The sequence below is a fragment of the Pan paniscus genome, chromosome 13 (assembly GCF_029289425.2).
Source record: "Pan paniscus chromosome 13, NHGRI_mPanPan1-v2.0_pri, whole genome shotgun sequence".
NCBI lineage: Eukaryota > Metazoa > Chordata > Mammalia > Primates > Hominidae > Pan > Pan paniscus.
Window position 1 is genome coordinate 106,025,653 of NC_073262.2, and position 26,910 is coordinate 106,052,562.

The 26,910-nt window shown below is 39.9% G+C and overlaps 2 protein-coding genes across 55 annotated transcripts in view; one reads left to right on the top strand and one right to left on the bottom strand.

Annotated features, from left to right (window-relative positions):
* ABI2 (abl interactor 2) overlaps window positions 1-9,861 on the top strand; it is a 104,421-nt gene extending 94,560 nt beyond the window's left edge. For 36 of the 50 annotated variants that reach the window (XM_034954877.3, XM_055108994.1, XM_034954889.3 and 33 more), the window contains one exon: window positions 4,874-9,861. In XM_034954877.3, coding sequence (XP_034810768.1) covers window positions 4,874-5,049 — 176 coding nt within the window. In that variant the 3' untranslated portion in view covers window positions 5,050-9,861. The remainder of the gene's footprint in view (window positions 1-4,873) is intronic. The other 14 variants (XM_034954898.3, XM_034954866.2, XM_055109002.1 and 11 more) reach the window with 2 other exon arrangements.
* A 1,644-nt stretch (window positions 9,862-11,505) lies between these two features.
* Window positions 11,506-26,910, bottom strand: part of RAPH1 (Ras association (RalGDS/AF-6) and pleckstrin homology domains 1) — a 104,060-nt gene continuing 88,655 nt past the window's right edge. For 4 of the 5 annotated variants that reach the window (XM_034954905.3, XM_034954904.3, XM_034954906.3 and 1 more), the window contains 4 exons: window positions 26,416-26,514; window positions 25,642-25,762; window positions 22,531-22,673; window positions 11,506-19,096 (listed from right to left, as the gene is read on the bottom strand). In XM_034954905.3, the coding sequence (XP_034810796.1) occupies window positions 17,120-19,096; window positions 22,531-22,673; window positions 25,642-25,762; window positions 26,416-26,514 (2,340 nt within the window). In that variant the 3' untranslated portion in view covers window positions 11,506-17,119. Of the gene's footprint in view, window positions 19,764-22,530; window positions 22,674-25,641; window positions 25,763-26,415; window positions 26,515-26,910 lie in introns of all 5 variants that reach the window. The other variant, XM_034954907.3, reaches the window with a different exon arrangement.

The window sequence follows — 26,910 nt, forward strand, 5'->3', positions numbered from 1 at the left end:
TCTCGAGAGTCCCTATAAACTATCTGCCACCCACACTGCTTAGAAAATCTCAGGTACCCTGAGTGATAAATGTAATCAATTTTAAAGATGGGTGCACTAACTGGGGCAGTGACTATGATGATGGAGAGAAGTCGAGTGTTGGTATTTGGGAGATTTAGAAGGTGGAATTAACAGGACTTGGGGATGTCGGGGAAGGTGACTGAGGGGAAGGCAAAGATGACTCCTAGTTTCCTGGCTCCACAGAAGCGTAGTAATCAGAGAACTGGGAGAAGACACTGTCATGGAAGCCATGGAGGAAAATGTCAAGAAGCAGGCAGAGGTAATCATCATTGCCAAACACTACAGGAACATTAGACAAAGAACTGAGAAGAGGCTCAAAAGTAGAAGGCCAGTTTTTTTCAAGTGAATAGTTTCATTGGAGTGGTAGGGGCAGAAGGAATATGGCTGTATTAGTTAAGCAGCATTATTTTCATTGAAACAGCATCTCCAGTGGGTTCTAAAACATTTCTTAGAATACATTAAGTGGTTTAACCAACTCTTCATTGATAGTGTCCAGGTTAACTTTGCTCTACCTCAGGACAGGTTATAACATAAATTCCAAAGTATGTTAAATGTTTTGCTGGCTTAGGATGAACTTTTTTCCATATAAATAAAATGATGTCAACTCACAATATGTAATTTAATACAAACAGTATATTGAAATGGATAATCTTACTAGCATTTTGATTTTTCCAGTGGCTTGCTAGTTTAGGGTACTTAATTGTTAGGTGTGGTTGCTAATACCCTACAATATTTGGTGGTCAGTCTTTTTAGTTCAGATCAGTCACTTCTATGTAACATGCTCCTTTTGGACCTTTTTGTTTTACATTGTTATTTTAGTATCACCTTAATTTTTTCCCCAATATGTATTTAAGTTATCTTTATTACTCACTGTGTAACTGAATAATATAGAATATAGATGTATTTAGAAGTATCCAAAAAGCTAGGCCTTGTGTTAGGCGCTAGGGATACACAGAGATGAGTGATGGGCCCTTACCTCCAGGAGTTTATAGTGTAGAGAGTTTTATGTTTAGATCGCTCCTCTTTGTTTCAATTTACTATTTTAGGAGAGAGAAGATCATCTGGGTCCTTTTTTTTCTGAGACGGAGTCTCGCTCTGTCGCTCAGGCTAGAGTGCAGTGGTGCAATCTCGGCTCACTGCAACCTCCGCCTCCCAGGTTCACGCCATTCTCCTGCCTCAGCCCCACGAGTAGCTGGGACTACAGGTGCCGGCCACCATGCCTGCTAAATTTTGCATTTTTAGTAGAGGCGGGGTTTCACCATATTGGCCAGGCTGGTCTCGAACCTGACCTTGTGATCTGCCCACCTCGGCCTTCCAAAGTGCTGGGATTACAGGCGTGAGCCACCGCGCCCAGCCCAATCTGGGTCCTTTTCTGCTGGCGTGGTACCATTATTCTTTGCTTATCTTTAACTCTGCAGCATACTTCATATAAAATTGTAGGATTAAAATTAAAAAGAGAAACATTTAAGCTAAGAAGTTTTTTTCAGTTTTACAGACCTTCATAAAATATTCTAGAATGTCTTCAATTGAAATGCTAAATATGAACAATGTACTTTGAAATTTAGAATGTATTTTTACTTTAGCAGAAACATTTAGAAGAACAATGTAAGTCCTTTTCTGTTTCAATCATAACTGCACAAAAACCAGATGTCTAGCATTTCAAGTTTTTTCTTACATGTGCTTTGTCAGTTCCCCATATGATTTTGATACTATGCATGATATACATGCATAATTGGAAAAAGTGACTTTCTTCCCTATTGCCAAAACCAGTTTTCCAGACTAAATAAAATCTAGACAGATTTTACATTTCTCAACATCGGTATTTTGAATATTGGTGAAAACACAGATACTTTATTACACCGCTTTAGAGTTACTTTGATAAAAGTTTGTTGCACTAAATCAAGAGTATTTTGCTTTTTGATGAATGGCTTTACAGTAAAGAATTAGATGAAGTAAACTGCTGGTGTATATCTTTCCCTGGAGTGAAGTAAACTACTGGTGTATATCTTTCCCTGGAGTGAAAATGAATATTCATTTAAAAATTACTTATCAGGGTCTCGTTCTGTCACCTGGGCTGGAGTGCAGTGGTACGTTCAGTGCTTACTGCAGCCTCAACCTTCTGGGCTCAAGCGATCCTCCTGCTTCAGCCTCCCAAGTAGCTGGGACCACAGACGTGCACCACCATGCCTGGCTAATTTATTGTTTTTATTTTTTTAGAGACAGGGTTTTGCCATGTTTCCCAGACCAGTCTTGAACTCATGGCCTCAAGTGATTCTCCTGCCTCGGCCTCCCAAAGTTCTGGGATTATAGGTGTGAGCCACAGTGCTCAGCCAGAAAGTGAATATTCTTCACAGCATATTTCTGATTTTTGAAAAAGTTAATTTTAAAATAGTGAATACTAATTTTGGCAAAAGAAAAAGCTGAACAGTTGTTAAAACTCTCAGCTCTCTACCATTATAAACAGTCTCTGGAATCATGTTTAGTGTAAATTCTATCTAATCTAGTTTCTACTTTTGATTTGTTTTGAGACAGTCTCACTCTGTTACCCAGGCTAGAGTGCAGTGGGAAAATCACGGCTTATTTCAGCCTCAACTTTGCTGAGCTCAGGTGATTCTCCCAAGTAGCTGGGACCACAGGCACGTGCTACCATGCCAGGCTAATTTTTTTTTTTTTTTTTTTGTATTTTTTTTTTTGGTAGAGATGGGGTTTTGCCATGTTGCTTAGGCTGGCAATTTCTACATTTTAAAGAAGAAAATGAATGTAGATAGAGCTTACTAACTTTCCACTTCTAAGCATCTCTGTTACAACAGGCTTCATATTCTCTTCTGAATTACTTTTCATGGGTTTGCATTTCTTTTTCTTTTCTTTTTCTTTTTTGAGACAAGAGTCTCACTCTGTCACCAAGGCTGGAGGGAAGTGTTGCGATCTCAGCTCACTCAAGTGATTCTCTTGCCTCAGCCTCCCAAGTAGCTGGGATTACAGGCGCCCACCACCACACTTGGCTAATTTTTGTATTTTTAGTAGAGACGGGGTTTCACCATGTTGGCCAGGCTGGTCTAGAACTTCTGATGTCAGCAGTCTGCCTGCCTTGGCCTCCCAAAGTGGTGGGATTACAGGCGTGAGCTACCGCACCTGGCTGGATTTGCATTTCTTTAAGCATCAGGAATGTTGTCTTTCCTTAAAAAAACACTAGAAAATATTAGGTTGACTAGAAATGCTAAATATTCTAAATTGTTTTTTCTGGGTTTTTTTGTATTTTCTTATATTTAAACTTGTATGCCATTTAACTACATTTGATTGTGTTCAGGCATTTGGTTATATATTGAGAAATGCACACTGATCTCTTCCTAGCAAGGATCTTCTAAAGTATTTTCTGACCAGGTGCAGGTGGCTCACGCCTGTAATCCCAGCACTTTGGGAGGCCGAGGCAAGTGGATCACCTGAGGTCAGGAGTTCAAGACCAGCTTGGCCAACATGGCAAAACCCCGTCTCTACTAAAAATACAAAAATTAGCTGTGCGTGGTGGTGGGCGCCTGTAATCCCAGCACTTGGGAGGCTGAGGCAGGAGAATCGCTTGAACCTGGGATGTGGAGGTTGCAGTGAACCGAGATAGTGCCACTGCACTCCAGCCTGGGCGATAAGAGTGAGACTGTCTCAAAAAAAAAAAAAAAAAAAAAATTCTGGTGTTCCTACAATATCACTATAATGGAAAATATTCACAATTTAAGGAAGCTATTTAATTTTTATTAAAACAGGCCAGAAACAAATTTTCTTTAGGGCACATTATATCAGAAGTCCCTGTTGTAGTTTGTTTCTCATTGATTTATGTGAGGCACAAGGTTGCATGAGAAACTAACAAAGACAGTGTGTTTGTCTTGGAACAATGGATAGGTGGAGATTTCATTGAGTGGTATAAAAAAGGTACAGAAGATGAAGAGGTTGGAGCAAAGGATAATTCTTCAAGTGGAATTGAGGATGTTACAGGGCATCCCAGTATAACTAAACTGTTGAAATTGATATAATACTTGGGAACCAGAGATTATCTGGTTGAAATAAGATAACAGTTGAAATAACCACTGAGATAATGACTCAAAGAACCAAGTTACCAAGTGATTTAAGCAATGAAAATCACAGGAGGGCTTATAGGTATCTGATTTTCTTGGCACTTTTAGTCTGTTATTATAGTTATATTAAATTGGTGACATAGTGCAGCATATGTTTTGAAAAAATATATGTAGCGGACTCCCATCATTCATACATTTAACTTGGGGAAATTCAACCACCATTCTACTTAGCGAAGAGGCATAGGCTCCAGAGAGAGTGAGAAAGGAGACAGAAATCTGCTGTTCCATTAGTCTGGTTTCTCACTTGACTCTCATAGTGTATCTCATTGCCCTAGTATAATTCTAAGGTAAAGAAAAGCTTTAAAAAAAAAAAAAAACCACAATATGGTATCTCAACACAAACTCAAATGAAGAAACAGCCATCTTTCTTGATTCTAGGATTGTGTACCTCTTCAATGAGGTACTTCCCTGTAGGCTCTTAAAAGGTCATCAAAAGCACATTTGATTAAATGTGCTTTTTCCCCATTTGTACTCAATTTAGAGCCTAACATCCCTAGAAAATGGAATTTCATTGTATATGACTGGGTATTACTTAGAAAAAAAAACATGTAAGTTTTGGTTGGTGTTTAGAAAGTCACCATGTTTGAGTGCTACAGGATTTGGGAACAGATAGCTATTCACTGGCTTGGTTCTGTCTTTCTAGGAATATTACTGTCTTTCACATCCTGTTTTGTTTTCTTCCCTCCTAGTTGTGGCAATTTATGACTATACAAAAGACAAGGAAGATGAGCTGTCCTTTCAGGAAGGAGCCATTATTTATGTCATCAAGAAGAATGACGATGGTTGGTATGAGGGAGTTATGAATGGAGTGACTGGGCTTTTTCCTGGGAATTACGTTGAGTCTATCATGCATTATTCTGAGTAAAGCTCAGCAGGGCTGTGCTTGCCTCACAGGAATAGTCAGGTCTTCCCAGATTATCTGAAGGCCCTGGGGATTCCACTCCAGTAAAGTAGAATGAAGGATACAAATGATAAAAATTACACTTTTTTTTTTGGTTTATTCCCCAGTATTAAAAACAAAGCAAGCTGAGTCTGAACAAATGGATCTTTCCGCCATCATTTGTACAATGCTGAGCTGTCTGGATTGAAATAAAATGACCATTTTTATATATGTCAAAGGTATAACAGCATAACTGTGTAGCCAAAACAAAATCAGATTAAGACTGATTCAGAAAAATCTGGGATCTTTCTCAGGAATACTGTATACCCTTGGGATTTCTCCTCCTGCAGAATCTGTGGCATTGGATGTTCTTCATTGCCTGTGCTAAGGGGTTAACCTCATGGCCCAGTGGGTACCCCAGCCCCTCCTTTTCTTCCACTTGTATGAAGAGGAGGGAACCAACATTTAAATACCACACTTAACCATTTTTACAATTATTTCAGATGGCTTTTTTCCTCTGTGACACTGTAAATTCTGCATTCTCTCAGCACTTGAGTGCACCAAACGAGTGAATGCTGAACTCACTTGCATCCCTTCATGTTTCTGTTTGTGGATTATAAGGATGATGAAATGTGAAAGTCTCCCAACACTCTGAGGGTGGTGAACGATTGCCACCCGTTTGATTTTAATGTGCTGCTGCATGAGACTGCATTGTTGCTAATGGCCAGTGTACCCAGATGTGAAGTGTGGTAGGCTGGTTCATATGTGGAGGTGGGTGTGTGAAGCTAGACACGAAGGTCCCTAAGGTTCTGAAGAGACTTGAGCTGTGGAAATGCTCTTAGCAGGCATCCCGAACCCCTGCCTTCGGTGCTGTTTTGAGGAGTAGGATCTTGGAGTTCAGACCAACTATGACTATCATTTCCTTCACTATCTAGAAAAACGCTATTCTACTTTGGAAGAGAATAGTAGTTATTTTCAAGTCTCCTGACAGTCACTGGGAGTACAAGGTTTGCTAATGTGCTCTCTGGACGTTATTAATGGCCAGTATTAGTTGCTGCTGTATTACTGACTCGCTTAGCTGTAGAAAGGGTAATACTCTCCTGATTTTGTATGATTGGACTCTTAAGTAGCTGCTGTTAGTCAGAATTAAAACCCATCTCAGACTAAGAATATAATGAATAAGATTAATAGGCCAAAATATGTATCTAATCACATTGATAAAAATTAATATAACTTTGACACAATAAAACACATTTCCCCCATCTGTACAATAAATACAGCTTCAAATTCAGTGGAGTCTGTAGGGCAGATAACTTTAATCATCACTACTGTAGTCAGTATAAGAAATGTTGAAAAAAGTCCAGGAGGGCTTGTCTCTTTGTGGGTGGTCACTGTGATGTTGGGCCAGCTCCTGTTCAGGTCCAGAGCTGCTAACGTGGGTTCTACTCAGTCCCAGTGACTTGGCCAGAATAGAGCTTTGCCAGGTAACTGCCCTGTGCTAGGTGAAAGGGGAAAAGCAGTAGCTGGATATATTTCAAATGAGGTCTTGAACAAGTTCAGAAAGCGGAACTTGATTGAAAAGTGAACAAGTGTAGTAGTGTGTGAGAAAATTCAGATGGTGTCGGATGCAGAAGTTAATATTCCACTTATGTTATCTGAGCATTAAAAATCATCAGCATTTAACTGAGACCCCGCTATAGAGTTTCCTTATCAAGACTTTTTGGTTTTAAAGTTGTTTTTAATGCATTGCAAGTTACAATAGCTATTTTGCTTTTAGATTTTTCCCAGCACTTTGTATTTATTAGCTTTCATTAACTTGCCTCCAGTATACATTCCACTTCGTGCTTTTCTTAGGTCATTTCTACATCCCTTATTCCTTGTTTTCCTGCAGTGTAATGGCCCTGAATGTCCTCTGAGCCTTCAGCTCCATTATGGACCCAAACTAGACTATACTTGGATAAGTTAAGCTCTTCTTCGTGTACTGGTCTATAATTAGAAAAACTGTTTTAAATTAGATGTTCCCATTATTTATTTAAACAGCTTTTTGCTGAGAAAGCTTAGTGGATTAATGAGGCAGAGGGTGTTTTGAAATCCAATAAATAGTTCCCACAGGCTGGGTGTGGTGGCTTACGCCTGTAATCCCAGCACTTTCGGAGGCCGAGGTGGGTGGATCATGAGGTCAATAAATTGAGACCATCCTGGCCAACATGGTGAAACCCCATCTCTACTAAAAATACAAAAATTAGCTGGGCGTGGTGGCGCACACCTGTAGTCCCAGCTACTTGGGAGGCTGAGGCAGGAGAATCACTTGAACCTGGGAGGCGGAGGTTGCAGTGAGCCGAGATTGTGCCACTGCACTCCAGCCTGGTGACAGAGCGAGACTCCATCAAAAAAAAAAAAAAAAAGTTCCCACAGCTCACCACTACAGAAGCAGGGAAGACAACTATGCAGAAAACAGAGTTAGTGGTGGTCAGCAGGAATGCAGCTGGTCTTTTGGACCCCTACTGGATGGGGGCAGTGCAGAAGACACTGGTGAAGTCCTTTATACTGAAGACCTGTGGTTGGGAGCAGGGGGAGTCCATGGGTCTGCTGATTTTTTTCCCCTATTTAGTACTAATGTGTGTGTGATCTTTGTTTTACAAACAATACCTTTTGGGTTTTCTGCATATTTTAAAATTTTTGTACAGTTTTGAATTCTATAGATTGTCTTGGAAGGATACTGTGTGATGGGCCAGGCACACAGTAATTGGAGACTTTTAATGTATGTAATATTTCATAGATTGCATGCTATTAATCGTCTGTGAGGGTAGTATTTTTTGTTTTATTGTAAGTTTCCCTTTTTTTTATAAATTAAAAGATGGTATTAGGAATTTCAAATGAATGCAGAAAATCTTACATGCTGTGTACTATTAATATTATAACAGACGATCCAAGTCCAAAATCTGACCAATAAAGCAACCATTTTATCAAGATAGAGGGATTCTAATGGGAGAGGGGATTCTTCCCTCCTGAAGTTTGTGTGTCCAGTCCCCTTAAAAAAAATGAATAGTTGTCTTTTCTTGTCATATTAATACTCGAAAGTCCATGGTGGTATTAATGAAAGTACACTTTATTGTTGCCTTTGAACTTATGGCCAAGGCAATAAATCAGAAACAAAAATAGTGCCAATGTGTCAAAATCTACATCTGAGAGATTCAGCCTCCCATTTGGAATAAATATGAATCTTCTAAGCTATCTTGTTTAATATTTTCCATCATTTAGCTACTTCCTATCTCCCTCAGAGGCGCCTGCTGTTCCCATTTTAGAGTTGACAGTGGCCTGCTAATTTTGCTATGTTCCTAAAAGTTACTGGGTGTGAGACATTTTCATCCCCTCCTTTTTCCTACTGCTGGTGTTTATTATCCAGCTAGACAATATTTTATGCATACTTACCGTGATGTCTGGACCGTACCTGCGCTCCTTGGCAGTTTATGTTGAAGATAACTAAAGATTTTTCTCTTTGGGAGGCATCAAAATGATGGTAGTTTGCTTTTATCTTTTTATGTTCATTTTCTTTTAGTAGGTGACCTTTCTGCATTAAGAACTGTTTTTATCTTTTACTACCTTTTCTTTTCTCCTTTGTGGAGAGAGCATGACATGTCCTGAAGGTCACCTTTGCCTTTGAAAAAGGTTTGATGGAGGAATTCACAGGTGACTGACAAGTCTTTGAAAAGAATGGGATCTGTTCACTTCTGGTCTTTTTGGCCGGGAACTTCTGATTGGTGTTAAGGTGGTAATTTCCCCCATGTGATTTAGAATCACTGAGTTTGAGCTAGATGAAATTTTTAAAATTTCTGGTTGTCTCATTAGACTGATGAGGTGAGTTTTCTTCTTCATATGAACAGCTAGTTAATAACAGCAGAGTTCTCACTCAGTGCTCAGTACTTAATTTTCCACTGCACCACAACTGTCTTAACTAAATGTGCTGTATTTTTCTTTAAAAGTTAAGAGTTCTGTTTGGTGTTTTCAGGAATATACTTGAAAAGACATGCCATGTTTTGGTAAATACCATCAGAGTTGTGTAAAGGCGTGTACTAAGTGCAACCTTAATTTGTGGAAATAATCTTCATTTACCCCTCCTAAAACTACACTCAGTATAAACACTTTCCCATAAGGTGTGTGCAGTAAAAATGTTATATTACTCCAACACTGGCAGGAGCACAGCACAGCAGCCTTATTGGAGAGAGCCTTATAAAAGTGATTAAATGGAGGCATCGAGCTCATTACATTTGTTTACTTTGTGCTGACCTTTGTTCCTGTTTTGAGAATCTCATATAATTATTAAAAAAAAAAAATTACAACGAAACGGCGGGGCCTAGCTGTGTATAAATGATCCTTGCTGAATATCTTAAGGTTTTTTGTAAAAAAAAAAAAAAGAAAAACCAACAAAAAAAGCTTATTTTCACATTAAAATGAAACCTCTTTTGCAACTTAAGAATTCTATGGAAAAGCAGTTTTTATCATATTTTGTGTCCATGCACCATTTTTCTTAAAATGGCTTACAAAAAAGAATGTAAACAATTTGTGATCTGGCCAGTTGTACTTTTAGCTCCCAGAGGGAGAGTTGGTGGTATTATGAGTTGAGTAAAAACCATCCAGGGGAACTTGAGGGAGCAGTCTGTTGCCAGTAATGTTCCTTGTGTGCCATTAAACCACCTCCAGATGAGTGGAGGAACATCACTTTTTAATTTTTTAATTGTATTTGGAATTGTTGCCGTGTACTAAGAACTTGACCTAAATAAAATCCCACAAAGTATATTCAGGTGTCTTGTTAACTTATTTATATAAATAACCTCTTTTTCTAAGGTGGTATCTTGAGTTTACGTGTTAGGGATAATCTGACTTTTCTGTTGCTCTAAACCAGGGAGCTGCCTTTTATTACTGAAGAAGTCGTCTTTTTAAATTTTCAAAGATTTAAAATGTTGAGCTTTAAATTTGATCTCAAGTTTCTTCCCTGAAGACAGCTGTTCTAATTAAGAACTTTCTAATCCTGTTTTTGCTCCACTCGCACCTGGGGTTTTCTTACCACTTTTCTCCAAATCTAATTCTGTTAATGTACGGTTTTTTTTTTTCAACAGACAAACAAACACTGAAGATGGGTGTTGACTAAAAAATATTGCAGACTGGTCAGAAGTGAATCTAAAAGACAAACCACTAACTAGCCTGTGCTTTGTTGCTATGAGAGCCTAGATTATAAAAGAATTTTCTAATGATGTATCTGAGGGTAGCAAGTTTGTCTTCACAATACCCAAAATGATGTTTCAGCTTTTCTCAACTTTTCAAGCCCATCTTATTTCCTCTGTACCTTTATTAATTATTTTTATCATTAGGTAAGGTGAAGAATAATGTAGGAAACAAATACCCAGCTAAAACATTTATGGGTTTCTCGTATTTATTTGTGAATAGGATTTTAGGCGTCAGAGCAGTCTTGTCTTGTCTCAAAGATAGTATCCAATCTTTTGTTAATAAGCCTATTGCTTGACTTTTTTGGGTTACTTTGGAATTACACATTTGGTTGAACGGCTTTGTGGATCTGGGGCATATGCCAATTAAGGGGCACATGCCATGCGTTCTGTTTTCCTGTCAGCCTGTGTACACTGCTGCTTCTGAAGGCGTAAGTAAGTACAGGTGCAGTTTCCACAACCACGTATGATTGACAGATGGTGAACGAAAGGGGAAGGCTTCCACTTTTTTTGCCCTAGTTTGGTACATAATAAAGTGATTGCAAACACATTATACATTTATACATACCTTCACATGGCAGTCCAACACGTAATTGTGACTCCAAAGATTTGAAACAAAAGGCATTCCTTTTTGTATTACTTTACTTTGTACTTAGTCCTTTGTTTAAAGAAGAAAAATCTTTTTTACCTTTTTTTTTTTTTTTGAGACGGAGTCTCGCTCTGTTGCCCAGGCTGGAGTGCAGTGGCACAATTTCAGCTCACTGCAAGCTCCACCTCCTGGGTTCATGCCATTCTCCTGCCTCAGCTTCCCGAGTAGCTGGGACTACAGGCGACTGCCACCACTCCTGGCTAATTTTTTTTTGTATTTTTAATAGAGACAGGGTTTCACCATGTTAGCCGGGATGGTCTCGATCTCCTGACCTCGCAATCCACCCGCCTCGGCCTCCCAAAGTGCTGGGATTACAGGCGTGAGCCACTGCACCCGGCTGAGAAGAAAAGTCTTTAAAAGCTGTTGTCACTTAATCACCTATGTATTTAATGGCCAAATTTCCCTAGTTGGTATAAACTACTCTTAAAAGTTAACAAATTGAACATATCAAACTAGTTTATTTACCACACTTAATTTCTTCTGTGTATGCCTATGTTTTGGGTACCCTGACATGAAATGCAAAACCAGATTCTTAATGGTGCCGATCCACAAACACTCAAAGTCCCCATGTTTAAATGAAATCTATGAATTTTTTTATTAAGGATTTGATAAGCTGATATAATGAAAACATGTAAATGAAAAACATTTACACTGACTGTACGACTAGTGTGCTAAGCCATTACAATAGTTTACTGACATAACTGGCAAGAGTAACTTGGAAAATAACTTAATCCAGCAGAACAAAAACATCCTCAGAAAAACATCCTCAGTAGTACTGAATATATATCTCTCATATATATATCTATATATATATATATAGCTTTGCACAATCAGGGAGCAAGGCACATAATGAAATGAGCATACATTTATGCAGAAGAAAATAATAGCAACAAAGCTGCGAGAAAAATTGTAACTTCATCTTCACTGAGCTGTGCATAATCCTTTGAATAATAATGTCCTCTACCTGGTACATTATAATGAAGTTCCTTGTCTTCTTCATGCTTTAAAAAAGTATACTTCTACATTGTATCTACCTATGGCAAAGCTCCCACAGCCTACAAGTTGGTGTGAGCCTTGACTCTTGTTTTTTAAAGAACTGAGGGAGGGAGCAATCCCAGTTAAATATAATGTGCAATTCCCCTTTAACAGTAAACAATGTTTTTAAAACACTTAGCACAAGCTAATTTTATCTTAAATGTACATCTCTGTAAGAGTTCACTAGTGGCTGATAGTAAAATGAAGCAAAATTATTTGAAACATTCCAGTTAATGCTTATTTTCTAGAAGGGGTTATTTTACAAGTAGCAAAAAAAAAAAAAAAAAAAAAAAAGGAGGTGGGGAAATAATATGAAAAACGGCAGTTTTTGGTATTAGGTTACAATAAATTTAACGAATGGACAGTTTGCAAAATATAAGGGTTTCTCCCCCTTTAGTGCTGCAGACAAGTTTTACTGCCTAAGACGTTGAGGCTGCAACAATCATGAGCTTGGTATTAGTAGCCATCCATGATAAACATAATTAATTCTCAACTTAACCATCTATAAAATATGTAGTGTTCACCATCACCCTGACTCAATTCACTTCTCTAAATGTCTTTGGTAGAAAGCAGCCAGACCCCACGTGGGTAGTGATGTCTCTTGTGAGACACTTTTCATTTCTGCCAAAACTAGAAATACCACCTTCCTTTACTTTCATTAGCACCTCAAAGTTTGCTTGCTGGATTTCTTTAAAAATATTCTGCCAAAAGAGTTGAAGGCACTGGGGGTTTACAGCAAGTATTTTCTCTTTAAAACGGTTTATTACTTCAACAAGCAAAGAGCAAACCAACTGGAGAAATGTATGTTTTTTCTTTTTATCAAGTTTTATTCTACAGCTAAATTTCAGATTTCTTTTACATATAGACCTTGCAAGGGCACGGTAAGAACTGAGCACTTGTTTTATTTGAGGGATAAAGGTGTAGAAATTTTCTCTTTGAATTTTAAAAGGAAAGGCTGGGTACAGTGGCTCATGCCTGTAATCTCAGCATTTTGGGAGGCTGAGGCAGGAAGATCACTTGTGGCCAGGAGTTTGAGACCAGCCTGGGCAACACAGTGAGACCCCCATCTCTACCAAAAAAAAAAACCTTAAAAGATAATAAGTATCTACTTCTTTTATACTTGCATTTCTCTTTGGATCAAATCTCAACTTTGTGAGAGGTCATACATTTCTACAGGGTTAGGAGTACCCTGCATAATTTATACAAATGTAAAGTGTATATTAAAAAAAAAAAAAAAACCAAAGTGAAAGTTACCTGCAATCTAAAGGGTTTTCTTCCCCTAGAAACAGTCACCCTCTCGTCAAGTGTATGACCCAATTATACCTATTTTATGAAAAGCAAGGCATCACATTGATAACCATACAGGATCATATGGGTTTAATTGGTCTAAACTTGAGTAGGATTAAATCAGTTGTAATTAGTTAGCTCTGTAGGTATATGAAAAACTTTTGGTAATGTACAAAAATAGGAATGGGTTTTTTACCTGTTTAAAGTCACTTTGTGTTTATAACAAAATTACTTTTAGCTGAGGAACAAAGGTGACAAAGATTTCTGTTGGTGGCTGAGAGTCAAAGCAGGCCAATCCACACCATTACCTGAAATATTTTTCAGGCTAATTTATAACTTTATGGATTTCCTCGATACAAGTTTATTAGTTTATTCTCCATATACAAGTTTATTCTCCCAGAATAGCAGCAAATAAAACTTGAATTGGATGTACAGCTCCTAATAACCTTGATGTCAGAGTTGTCACTTGGTTGGAATTATTGTGATCCCCCAATTTAAATTTTCTTGATAAACTCAGCGTTGTTTTCAGTGACAAGAAAACATACATGGAAAGGGGACCCAAGACAGTTCACCAACATAGTTCACAGCCCTTTGCAGGATATGCCTTTGGTGGGTGGGAGCACCTAGATTTTAGAGGACTATAAAACGCCATGTTTACTTCGTTTGAAATTTTCTGATGAAAAGTCTTTTGTAACTTAACATTCCACATTCTTTTTCATTTAAAAAGTCCCAGAAATATAAACTATCCAATTTACAACTAAGGTGGGTATCTGTAAAAACCTTAAGAATAGTTACTCTTCCCAAGAGAATTACAGCGTCTAAGGGGGGGGGGGAAAGAAAGCATCTGAGCAGTAAAAGTCAAGCTGGTAAAATCCAATACAGAATATCTAATAAACCTTAAGTTATTTTACTGAGAATAGATTCTGCTGCCCTACAGCATTGGTGCCAAAACTTTAAGCATAGAGTGATTCTATTTTGAAATTATCCATAGTAGAAATTAAGAGTGTCACTAATTAAGCAAGTCACTACCTCTAATAAGCACCTGTTTGCACTGCCCTCAGCAGCAGGATGAGTTAATCCATGCTGTTCACTTTTCAGTACAGCCAAGTCAACTGCACAGACTTGAAGCAGCCAAGCTGGGTGAGAGCTGCAGAGCAGAGGGCAGTGAAAGAAGGCACAGTACTAGTGTCGTGCGGCAGTAGATGCTTTCCATGAATACACCAGAGAAAAAGAGCTACAGAAATGCAGTCTAGGAAAAGCTACATCCCAACAAAAATCCAAATTAAAGAAAACCCACTAGGGAGTAAAACAGAAGTATAAAGTATCACTTTAGTGGTTTTTTAAATTCAGTTCATACATGAGGTTAAAACATTTTTAATAGCCATTTCTGTCTGTGGAGGAATGTAAAGGGAAATGGCCTGTTGTCGGACAAGCCACTGGATTGGGGTTAAAATGACAGTCTCCTCCTCTAGCCTTACTCTCTTCCTGGCATCATTAGTGTTCAAAAGGATGTCTGCTATTCCAGGAAAACAGACCAGAAGCATCTGTTCAGGATGGCTATCATCAGGATTGATACAAGCAAGAAATTCCAAGAAATCCTGCACTGAAAACATAAAGGCTGTTGTTTTAGGGCTCAAATCATGGGTGAAAAAAGGTTAGCGAGTACATTTTTTCCCCCTCAAGAAAAATTGAAGTTGTCTACCTTCTCATGAGAAAATCACCACCACAATAAAACTCAAAACCTCAGGGATGAATACTTTGATAACTGGATTCATATTCTTACTAACTCTAACCCACAAATATGGGTGCCCCTCAAACTATAAAACTGCAGGCAGAAGACTATGAGAAATTCATTCATGAAACACAGTAGCGCTTGGCAATCTACTCAAACATTACCCAAATTTCTGTGCATGCTTAAATTAACAATGCAGATGTGTTAAAGATCACTTCATAAATATCAAACACAAAACTTGAACAATTTGAAAGACCTAAAAATTAATGGTATATATTCTTATTGCTCCATAACCACATGAACATAACTCAACAATATTCTGGAGATGTAGCAATGGAGAGGTGCTGTTCATTCTCTGTTTACGATGCGGTTTTCGTGGAGTGTGGGTTATGCAAGACCTTGAGTATACTGTACTAATTAAGCACTTTTGCTCATTCTAGAATTATTTACCATCTCTTCCCCCACTTTACTGGCATCACTTTTTCCTTGTGGGACAATGTCAACTGATTTCTGCAGTTTGCATTGGTAATCATTAACAATAGGCACAGACTTTCATTACAAGATGTGCTCCCTTTATAAGTGCTGGGATGGCCCATTTTTATTCTCTTGTTTAGGAGCTGCTCTAAGATTGTTTTATTCCTAATAGTCCAATTTATCATAAGTTGATGAGAGTACTTATTTCTCTCATGTACCAAGGAAAATTCACAGAAAAAAGCATATAGAAGTATAGTGTGTCGTTAGAGCACTGACTCCACGTTATACCAAACTGCACACGCATAAAACGTAATGTCAGTTACTGGACTTGGGACTGTCCCACTCCATCAGAACACCTAGTAACCTGAACTAATCACAACCAGGCTGCAGTCAGCAAGGGTCCTGGTAGCCCCAGTAGCTATAAATGAAATTGTCTTCCCTCTCCATGTAGTCCCATACTTAATGAGTTTTTTGTATTACATATTATAACCCATATACAACCAGATTAATGACACCTGTACAGGGGCCAGTTCTGTTCTCTCATCACCCTTCCCTTCTATAGAGCAATGCTCAAAAAATGCATTTTAGAAAATGATTTTGTTTTTCATAATGCACCATATTGGGGAACAGGATGTGTATATTTCATATACCAATTGTCTACAGATATGTAATAACATCTACCTAAAGCACATATTTTAAGAAGGTAACTGGTGACCCAAAGACATACTGGGACAGAACATTACAGAGATAACTGTGTTATCCATCCTCTTAAAATCAATCAAAGTGAGGATCATGAAGCCAAGTTGATAAAGCTTCATAAAACAGTACTAAAAAGGAACTATCCAGAATTACAGCACTAATTATCCATGTATTGTAGGCAAAGAGCTTACCTGTCAGCACATCCTAAATGTGGGTGGATCACTGCAGCAGTACTGCAGCTAGAACAGCTGAGTTAATTACGCCATGTATTTACTTTCTATGCACAACCACATACAGATGATGTCTGTGAACATTTCCCCATCCTGCACTAGTTACCCGTTCTATGAAGCTGAGAGATTTTCCTGATTTAAAGTGCCCCTTCATGTATAGCAATGAAGTGTCAGTCAAGCAATTCTAACTTCAGCCAACTGGGGAAAAAGAAACACAAAAGCCTTATAGATACACCAAACATTCTGGTGATTTTTCTCAACCAGAAATAGCACATTCTACATCTATTCCTTAGTTATATAATACACAACATGCACGAATAGGCTACACATGGACAGACACTTATAAATACCTTCTAAATAAGTGATTAGAAGTTTTTGGTCCAATCCACATGATATAGAAATCTTAAGAGACAACACACATCCCCTTCTATGCCTCTTCCACCCAAAATACAGAACACCCATTTTCAGATTAGGAGAGAAAAGGAATAAATAGAATAACTCTCAGCTCTCTCTCTATATACACATACACATACATATATGTATACATATATACACACACTGTACAGCTGTGTGTACATGCACGTGTACACACACACATACACATATAGCTGGACACTACCTGAATAACATCATACCAGGAGGCTCTGAACACCTGAATTCACAGATGATCAGGTGAGCTGATTGTAGCAGTGATTACAGATATCATGAAAATAAAGTCCTATGGTGGCTACCAGTCTCTGGAGAGCTTGGTGTTCTGGTCTCTTTTGGGGGGAGCAGGAGGGGGTCCTCTCCGCAACGTTGCATAGCCTGATATATGACTGCCTCCGTAACCAGCCTTCTGTTGATCAGACAGCAGTTCAGGGGGTGGTGGAGGCAATGCCATATCATCCATGGTGGCTGTTGGTTCTGCTCTGGACATGCGGGAGGAGAGCGAGCCGTGCCGAGTGATGGACTTTCGTTGCAGTGTCCTGTTGAGGTCAGCCAGGAATCCAGGCTGGACACTAAGGCTGGATTTGGGAGAGGTGGGCACTTGTGGCACAACTGTGGCCATTGTTGGCTGCTCAGAAATCTCAGCTTGAGTGAGGCGGGTGCTATCATTTCGTTTGGGTCGTGTGGGTGGAGGGGCCTTCTTCACTGACATTTTAGACCATTGTTGTGGTTGAGGATTAACGACTGCCACTTTTGGAGAGGTGTTTCCCGAGAAAACTGCTGGAATCTCAATGGGGGGCAGAGGAAGCTCTGTTTCAGGTGGAGGGGGTGGAAAATCAGAATCGGATGGAGGAGAAGGAAATTCCACCATGGAGTCCTTTCCACGCCCACTCAGAACAGGGGCTTTTGCTGACACACACCCTTGTTGGAGAACTCCAGGAAGGTTGACTCCAGAAAGATTGAGTTTTCCAGGCTTGGGGGGTGCTGCAGGAGGTGGTAGGGTCTCCTTGCTGGGAGACCCTGATTCTGCTGGCGGTGTAAACTTGCTGACTAGACTGTCCACCGAGGGTCTCTTGGGCTCGGGGTGCTCTGCACCACTGCTGGATTTAATGCTGGAGTTGCGCTGTGGGGTTGGGGGTGGTTTCTTTCCCCCAGGGCTGGATGTCTTACTGGTCTTTTTGCCTGGAGATCCACTTTTGTCAGGGGTAGGAGAAGCTGTGGGTGGAGGTGGTGGTGGTGGGGCTGGGACAGGTGATGGGGGTGGAGGAGGAAACACCAGGCTGCTTTCAGGAGGAGGAGGAGGGAAGTCCGGAGAAGGGACTGGGATGGAGCTGGGCTGCCACTTGGGCTTTGCTTTTACTGCAGGAGGGGACTGTGGAGCTACATTTGCTGGGACAGGCTTTAAGGGCTGAGATTCCATGGCAGGGGGAGTTGGAGGGGGTGGAAACTGGCTGGCTATCTGCTTCACGACCGAGGGCACCGGTGACAGTGGAGAGGGAGGGGGTTTTGCACAGAAGCTCTGTTGCTTGGGTAATGTTGGCGGGGGTACTGGAACAGGAGGGGTAGGGGGAGAGGGTGGAATGTAAGAAGCAGGGAAAGCTGGCTGCTTTTTTGCTGGGGGCACTGGAGGAGTAGGTGTGGGTGGTGCAGCTTGAGTCACAACAGGTGCCACAGTCTTGGTGCTGGTTGGTGGGGGGATGGTCACAAGGGGTTTTGGGGGAGCTTGGGGAGGGAGGGGTGCAGGGATAGGAGGAGGTGGGGGGGGTGTTGGGGGAGCCACCTGAGTAATATGCTGAACTTGATGGATCTTCAGTGGAGGCGGCGGGGCACTGAACTGTGGAAGGGATGGGGCACACGGTGCAGGCTTTAGCTGGGCCATGGCAGAGCCTGGGGTTGGGGGTGGAGGAGGGGGAGGGGGTGGTGGAACAACTCCATTGGGGGGTACCAGGATCTGAGGCTTCACTGACTGTGACTGCATCACTGGGGGTGTTGGCGGCTTAAACAGGGCCCCTGAATGCTGAGACGCATTCTGTAGCCGTGTTATTGTACTGTACTTGACGAACATTGGGGCTGCTGAGCCTGCAGAAGGTGCAGACTGGCTGGGGAGTGGGGGAGGAGGGGGTGGTGGAGGGGGTGGTGGAGGAGGAGGTGGGGGTGGCGGAGGAGGTAGAGGTGGTGAAGGCTGTGAAGCGGTGTAGGGGGTGACTATCTTAGGTTGCGGGGATAAAGGGGGCACAAGTGAAGTGTAGAGCCGATTCATAGACTCCATTCTGGCCTAAAAGGAGTATAAAAAGGGAGTGGGAGAGAGAAAAACACAACAAACAAAACAGTTACAGAGGTAAGCTTTGATTGTGTAAAACTAAAAAGCAGGGAGTCTGGGACATGCATGAAAAGGATGCAGAAGTTGGTGGTGATCATAAAGATGGACAATGTCAGGAAGGCTAAAATCTGATTGTGCGGGCAAGAAGGAAACAGAAAACTTGTTTTACCCCACAGTAAAATAGCTAGACCACCTAACAATCTAGGAAAAATGTCCGGCTGCAAAAGCTGTTTGAATGGTGACAGGATGCATGACTTCTGACCTTGGCTGTATGACTTTGACACAGCCTGCCCTACATGGAACCCTCTGTGGCGGTCCTCTGAGCACTGGACTTGCAAGGGGAGATGTGATGGCTCCAGTTCACCTTTCAGTCCATGACTGCATCCACATCAAGCAGATGCTATAACTGGGTTTAGGAGGGCTTCCTGGTGGAATGAGGATGGCTTTTTGATGCTAGTAAGCTGACACAGGAGAGTATGAGAATGTTGAGCAGGCGTGCACAGTCACACAGGAATGAATAAGCTTGACACACACACTCGTGTTGGTGTGAGACAATTGCATCCAACATGCACAGAAGTCCAGCAATGCAGGTAAAGGGGGGACATTCTTTACATTTGTTTTACTGGAAAATACATAAAGAAATGCTTTGTAAACATTATAGCAAAAGACTGTAAAAATATCATACAGAAAAAGCCAGAAGAAATTAAGAGGAAGCTCTGGAAGGCTAGAATAAAGAAAATGTATCAAGAAATGGCAGCTAGCATTTGCCAACAACCAACCCATCTGGGTAGCTGAAATGATCACATCTGGTAGTTTATTTCATGGAGCTAATCATGCATGATGGTGGTTCAGGTACTTTGAAAAGAGGAAAGGAAAGACCCTTGTTTTAAAAACTTTAGGTACATCTTTTAGGCTCTTTGAACAAACTTTGAGGATCCAAGATAAACCATTTGTTTTCAATTTTGAATGACATCGAGAATGCATGGGTTAGTGAACTAGAAGGCTCATTATAGGGCTGAATTCTAATAGCCATCAGGACATTCACATGTTTCTTTTAAAATTACACAAAAAGATTAGTCTGTGAGATTGGGATACAGGCGTCACCGAGGTTAATGTGTTTCCAGAGAACAACCCCTGACCTTAACTTGACCCTGTCTTGGCTGCTTCAGGGGCGCAGGCCTTAGCTGTGCTGGCCTTCTCATTTGGCACCTGAGACTGAGGTAACAGGAGAAGAAATACAGAGTGATCAAGCCTTAAAGCATTACTGCTGACAGCAGGGTTCCTACTCTTCTGAAACTCTGTGCAATAATGGACTTTGCTGCTTAATCACAGAACATTTTGGGTCTGTGATTTTGTTTTCCTTGGCCTTACACATAACTAGGTTCTATAACTTAAAATGCACACGGATCTCACCATTAGTAATTTGGTAAGGCAAAGGGGTTTTTCTTTAGCCATCCGAATTCTGTAAACCAACTTCTTTAGTACATTTTTAAAATACTAGCTCCATCCAAATTGATTAAATGGGGGAAGGGAGAGAGAAATTATTTCTTAAAAGTTTGAGTCTCTAATAAGGGAGTTAAACTCAGTGTTTTGAGAATTTAGATCGTTAGAACCAATTCTCAAATGCTCATTTCTGAAGGAAAGGGCTTCAGCCCCACATGGTGCTACTAAGGCCTTCTCTTCCCTGCGGGAGCCCAGTTAGTGAACCACATATACGAATGAAGGAATAAAAGGAAAAATGTTCATTTATTCTCATTCGTGAATGTACCTGTATAAGTGATTCAGACCAAAAGCACCCCCCACCAAAAAATTAAATAAATAAATAAAAACAATTATTAGTAAAAATAAAATAGTTGAGCCCAGGGTGCCACTGGTTCCTCAATGATGGAGTGACTTCTTGCATATTGAAATGGTGACTACAGCCAGGACACATCCTTGCCTACACAACTACAGATGATGTCTGATAGAAGGCCATGATGTCTTTCAAATGAACTGAAGAACCTCTCTATTTTCCTAATTATAGTCTTGCAATAACTATACTCATCCTTCAGTCTCACTGCACAATATACTATGCAAGGCTCAGGAATCCAAAACTTTTAAGGGAAATGATTTTAATTTAGTCTTCCACATAAAGTATAATTTGAAAAAATTCATCAATGCCCAAAGAAATGGCAAAAGCATTAAAAAAAAAAAAAGGTAAGGAATGAGTCTGAATAAATTAACCAATAAAGAAATAACTGGACTGAATATGGTGGCTCATGCCTGTAATCCCAGGACTTTGGAAAACCGAGGCGGGAGGATCGCTTGAGGCCAGGAGTTCGAGACCAGCCCAGGCAAAATAGCCAGACCTTGTCTCTACCAAAAAATAAAAAACTAGCCAGGCATGGTGGTGTGCACCTGTAGTCCCAACTACTCAGGCAACTACTCGGGAGGCTGAGGTGAGCAAGGAGGCTGAGGTGGGAGGATCATTTGAGCCCAGGAGGCTTAAGTGAGCCCTGATAACACCACTGCATTCCAGCCTGGGTGACGGGAAAGGGACAGGGAGAGGAGGGGATGGGGAGAAGGAAGGAAAGGAAGGGAAGGAAAGGAAGGGAAGGAAGGGAGAGAAGGAAGGGGAGGGAGGGAGGGAAGTGAGGGGAGGGAGGAAAGGAGGGAAGGAAGGAAGAAAAGAAAAAGGAGAGAAAAAAAGAGAGAGGCTGGGCACGGTGGCTCACGCCTGTAATCCCAGCACTCTGGGAGGCTGAGGCAGGTGGATCACGAAGTCAAGAGGTCGAAACCATCCTAGACAACAGGGTGAAACCCTGTCTCTACTAAAAATACAAAAATTAGCTGGGCGTGGTAGCATGTGCCTATAATCCCAGCTACTCGGGAGGCTGAGGCAGGAGAATCGTTTGAACCCGGGAGGCGAAGGCTGCAGTGAGCTGAGATCACGCCACTGCACTCCAGCCTGGCGACAGACTGACACTCTGTCAAAAAAAAAAAAAAGACAGGAAAGAAGAGAGAGAACTGTAAACAGCTTCTCTAGAATTTAGGGCATTTGCAATAGATGGTGTTTTGCCATCCAAACTGCTTAAAGGTGGAAAGGAAGAAATTGTTATTTCTTAAAAATCTGAGCCACTGATAAAAGAATTAAACTGCCAGTTTTTTTTTGTTTTTTTGAGATTTTAAGTCATTAGAGCCAATTTGTAAAATACTCATTTCCAAGGGGAAGTCAAATCAACAGGTCTCTCTGAACTGTCTTTACCCACTACAATTAGGAAGATTGAAAATTAATAAAGGAGACTGAAATAAGGCCAAATAAGATCCCCGATAAAGACATAAGAGAGCAACAATTTAAACCCAAAAGAATACCACAGAATTTTCAATGTAAATTAAAACGAAGCTGTTACCTTGCTGGACTCTTCCAACTGAGTGCCTCGTTTCCAGGCTTCAGAGAATACGGAGCTCACAATGCTCTGGGAACGGACGTGTCCTGCTGGCTGGGTGTCAGAAACTCCACTATCAGACTGATTGGAGTGGTTTGACTGAGACTCTGTTTAAAATAGTTTTTTAAACATAGGTTTAAAAGAGTCAGTATTCTGACAGTATTCATATGTATGTCTAGTTAGATCTTTCACACAAGGTCAAGAGCTGTGTACAACAGCACCAAGTTATTTTACTCATTTCATCATAAACACAGCCAGTATTTTCTACTAGAAAACTTCCCTTACCTTGGAATTAAGAAATCTCAGATTAGTGTTAAATACTTCACCATGAGAGACTGATAATTATAATAAATGATTCACATAACATTATTGGTATCCTGACACCCAGTCTTGCATGAAATCAACTCTAAACAATAAAAGAATTAATGAACCATCAGTAGAGGAGTCTCTCAATCATATCTGCATTACATTGAGAATCAGCCTTTTTAATACCCCTGCCTTAAGGTCACCCCAGAATTGTAACTTAGGAATTCGGATCTATACACAATGATTATTTCCTTTTTTCTAGCAATGAGCAATACTTAGAATTTGACCCTCTAGTGGGAAGTGTGTTTCCTAGGGATTTAGGTATTGGACCCATAGGGTGGCAGCTGTGCTGTATCCTGGCCTGTCAGCAAGGCACAAAAAAGTTTTGAAAGGAGTGGGGCCTGGTGGGAATGGCTGTGAGCATACAGTGTCTCTTTGCCGCCTGAGCGAGGAGGCTGAGGTGGGAGGATCATTTGAGCCCAGGAGAGTTAAGTGAGCTATGATAACACCACTGCATTCCAGCCTGGGTGATGGGAGAGGAAGGAAGGAAGGAAAAGGAAGGGGAACCATGTTCTGGAAGGGTTGTTGGTTGTTTTTTTTTTTTCCCATTTTAATAAATATTTTCTTAGAATAGTTTTAAGATATCTACATATTAGATATTTGAATATTAGAACAGTTTTAGCACAGAATTCCTACATACCCGGCATCCAGTTTACCCATTTAGCAATATGTTTGGTTTTAAAGAAATTCTCCTTTGGGGAAAAAGTGTCCTCTTTTAATTTTATTCCCTTTTCCCCATTATTAACATGTTACATTACTATACTACATTTGTCACAACTAAGGAAATGTCCTGCTACTATTAACTACTCTCCACACTTTATTCGGATTTCACTAGTTTTTCCCTCATGTGCCTTTTCTGATCCAGGACACCACGTCACAGTTAGTCATCATGTCTCCTATAACGGCTTCTCAGAATTTCCTGTTTTTGATGACTTAGACAGTTTTGAGGAATAGTGGTCAGGTATCTTGTAGACTGTCTCTCAGTTTTGGTTTGTCTGATGCTTTTTCTCTTGATTAGTCTGTTTATGGAACTCGGGGAGGAAGATCATAGAGGAAAAAAGCCATTCTCACACACTATGTCAAAGGTCCCTATAACCAATGTGACTTAGATACTGACCTTGACCACATGGTTGTGGCAGTGTTTGTCAGGTTTCTCCACTGTGAAGTTACCCCTAATCCCCGCTCCGTAATCACTGGAAGCAAGTCACTAAGCACAGTCCACACTTGAGGACTGAAAAGGTAAGCTCCACTTCCTTCAGGACAAAGTGTCTTCATAAATCATTTAGAAATCTACACAGGACAGTTCTCTCCTCTTCCCCATTTATTTATTCAATGATTTATTTACATCAGTATAAACTCATGGATATTTATGTCCATGGGTTACAATCCTATACTATATTACTTACTGTATTGCTCAAATTGTTCCAGCTTTGACCTTTGGAGCTCTTTCAGACTGGCTCCTCTGTGTATCCCTTTGACATATTCTCATCTTGTGTTTTGTGAGACAGGGTCTCGTTCTGTTGCACAAGCTGGAGCACAGTGGTGTGATTATAGCTCACTGCAGCCTTGAACTTTTGGGCTCAAGCAATCCTCCTGCCTCAGCCTCCTGAGTTGCCAGGACTATGTGTACTACTAAGTCTGGCTAATTAAAAAAAAAAAAAAAAAAAAAGTTGTGGAGATAGGGTCTTGCTGTGCTGCCCAGGCTGGTTTTGAACTCCTGGGCTCACGTGATCCCTTAACCTAGGCCTCCCAAAGCATTGGCATTACAGGCGTCAGCCACTGTGCCTGGCCCTACTGTCGTTTTTTAAGCATTCCCTTACTTTCTGGCATTACAAGATGCTCTAGGCTCATCTTGTATATATTCGCTGCTGCTGCAGTCCTATAATTAGCCATTTCTCTGAGAGCCTTGGTTTTCTTTTCTTTTTTCTTTTTTTTCTTTTTTTTTTTTTTTTTTGAAGAATGGTATTAGAAACCATGATCTATTTAAGCAGCATCCTTGGCCAAGATTTAATAAAACGAAAAAACAAAAAGAAACCTCTATGATCTAGGGACTGGGTATTCTCATTGTTCCTGGGGTATCACTGCTTCTAGTCCTCAGTGGACAGCACTAGGAAATGTATGTGTATATACACATTCTAAATTTGTTTTTACTTAATAGAGATGAAATAGAGTCATGCAGCTTTTAAATATACTACTAAAGTTATTATTTCATCACATCCAATGCAAAAATTTAAAAATTCTGCTTTTAGATGACATGGATCTCATTCATGAAACATTTTGAATTGAAAGAAGATTTATGTTAAGATGTAATCATAGCATGCACTTGTTTAAAGGATATAGGAATCTGAAGGAGTGCAGCTTCTTCATGGTTTCTGAGTACAAAGATTCTTTCCAAGTAATGTTTTATCCCAAATTATGCATTAACAGGGTCCAGCAGTATGTATGTTTTGAATAAATTTTATAAATATAAATAACAAAACTGGCTTTAGAAATCTATATACTGATTTTTCATTTCAAATACATTTGTGAACTAGCCCATGATACTGTACCCTCTAGCAATTTTTAAAAAGGCATCTATTGATTATAATTTAGGAATTAAGTATGGCTCCGATTTTTAAGAATCAAGTTGAAATTTCCAGGTCTACTATCAGTCTCTACAGAGACCTTCATATTAATCGCCAAATAGTGCTTTGAAGCATTTTGAACTACCTGGGATGCTGGAAGAACTGGATCCCGATTTAATGCTGGAGCTGGATAAGGAAGTCCAATCATAGGCTGACTCTGTCCTCTTCAAGGCTTCTTGGTAGTTCATATAGAGCTGCTTCCCGTACTAAAGAGAAGACAGGAAATGGTGACATCTAAACATTACTGAGTATGATACAGAAGGATAAGGTGAAATGGGGGACATATTTCTGTTTACTGATTGATGGTCTGTATTAAAATTAATACCTATGATAGTTCAAAAATTCCTCTAATACCATAAATTATAATCTATTCTTATTTCTCCTCATTTTTAGAGGGGCAGCAAGAAGTCAACACTTGATTCTGTTATAAACATTAATGTTTTTTCACCCCAAATTCTTGATCCAAGGGCAGCTTTTTAGCACTCTTCAGGATACTGCTCCAAATGTGGTTGGTAAATGATCATTACTTAAAGTAATTTAATTTTTCCAAAACTTACTTTGCTTAGGCTAAACTCTACTATTTAAGAATCATATAATGCATTCTCCAAAGCCAAAATAAATCACTTTGATACTACACAAGCTTTTACCAGCAATATTATTCCAAGTATACCAAATGTTAAAAGTTTATCCCTATAAACAAGGAAAAAAGACAACATTTAAAACTTGAAACTTAGGCCTGAAAAACCTAGGACTGGCAAATCCATGAACATGAAATAGTCAGAATAGTTGTCATGACAACGAAAACTATATCATCGACAAACACCTTATTATTCCATCATCAAATCAAAAGGAGACATGCCTTTGCAATGCGGATCCCATTGACCCACTGATGCAGTGTCCTCACATCATCACAACAAAGGTATTTGATATATTGAGATTTCTTCTGGATTTGTGGATGCTGCAAGATTAAAGACAAAATCCAACTAAGTCCCTTGGAGAACTAAAGAAAAACAAACTTTATCAAAGCTTAAACATATCCTGACAAGTTATAGGCCATTAGAGTAATGGCCAATACATTTATGCTTCTTACATGGCCATAAGGCCAAATAAAATAGCCCATAAGAATTTTTACAAAGTAAATGAGAAAGAAACTTTTGTAAAATTTTAGATCAAGATATCCAAGTTAAAATAGATCTTCACATCTTGAGAAATTCCCAAACATTCCTTCTACATTTCAAAGAAACAAAGTTCATCAAGGTTAACAGAGTCCATAGAATTCTCCATCTATAAGATTACGGAAAAGGAAGAGAATGTTTAATTTCACTTTCAACCCACTGAAATTATGGGTGCAGAA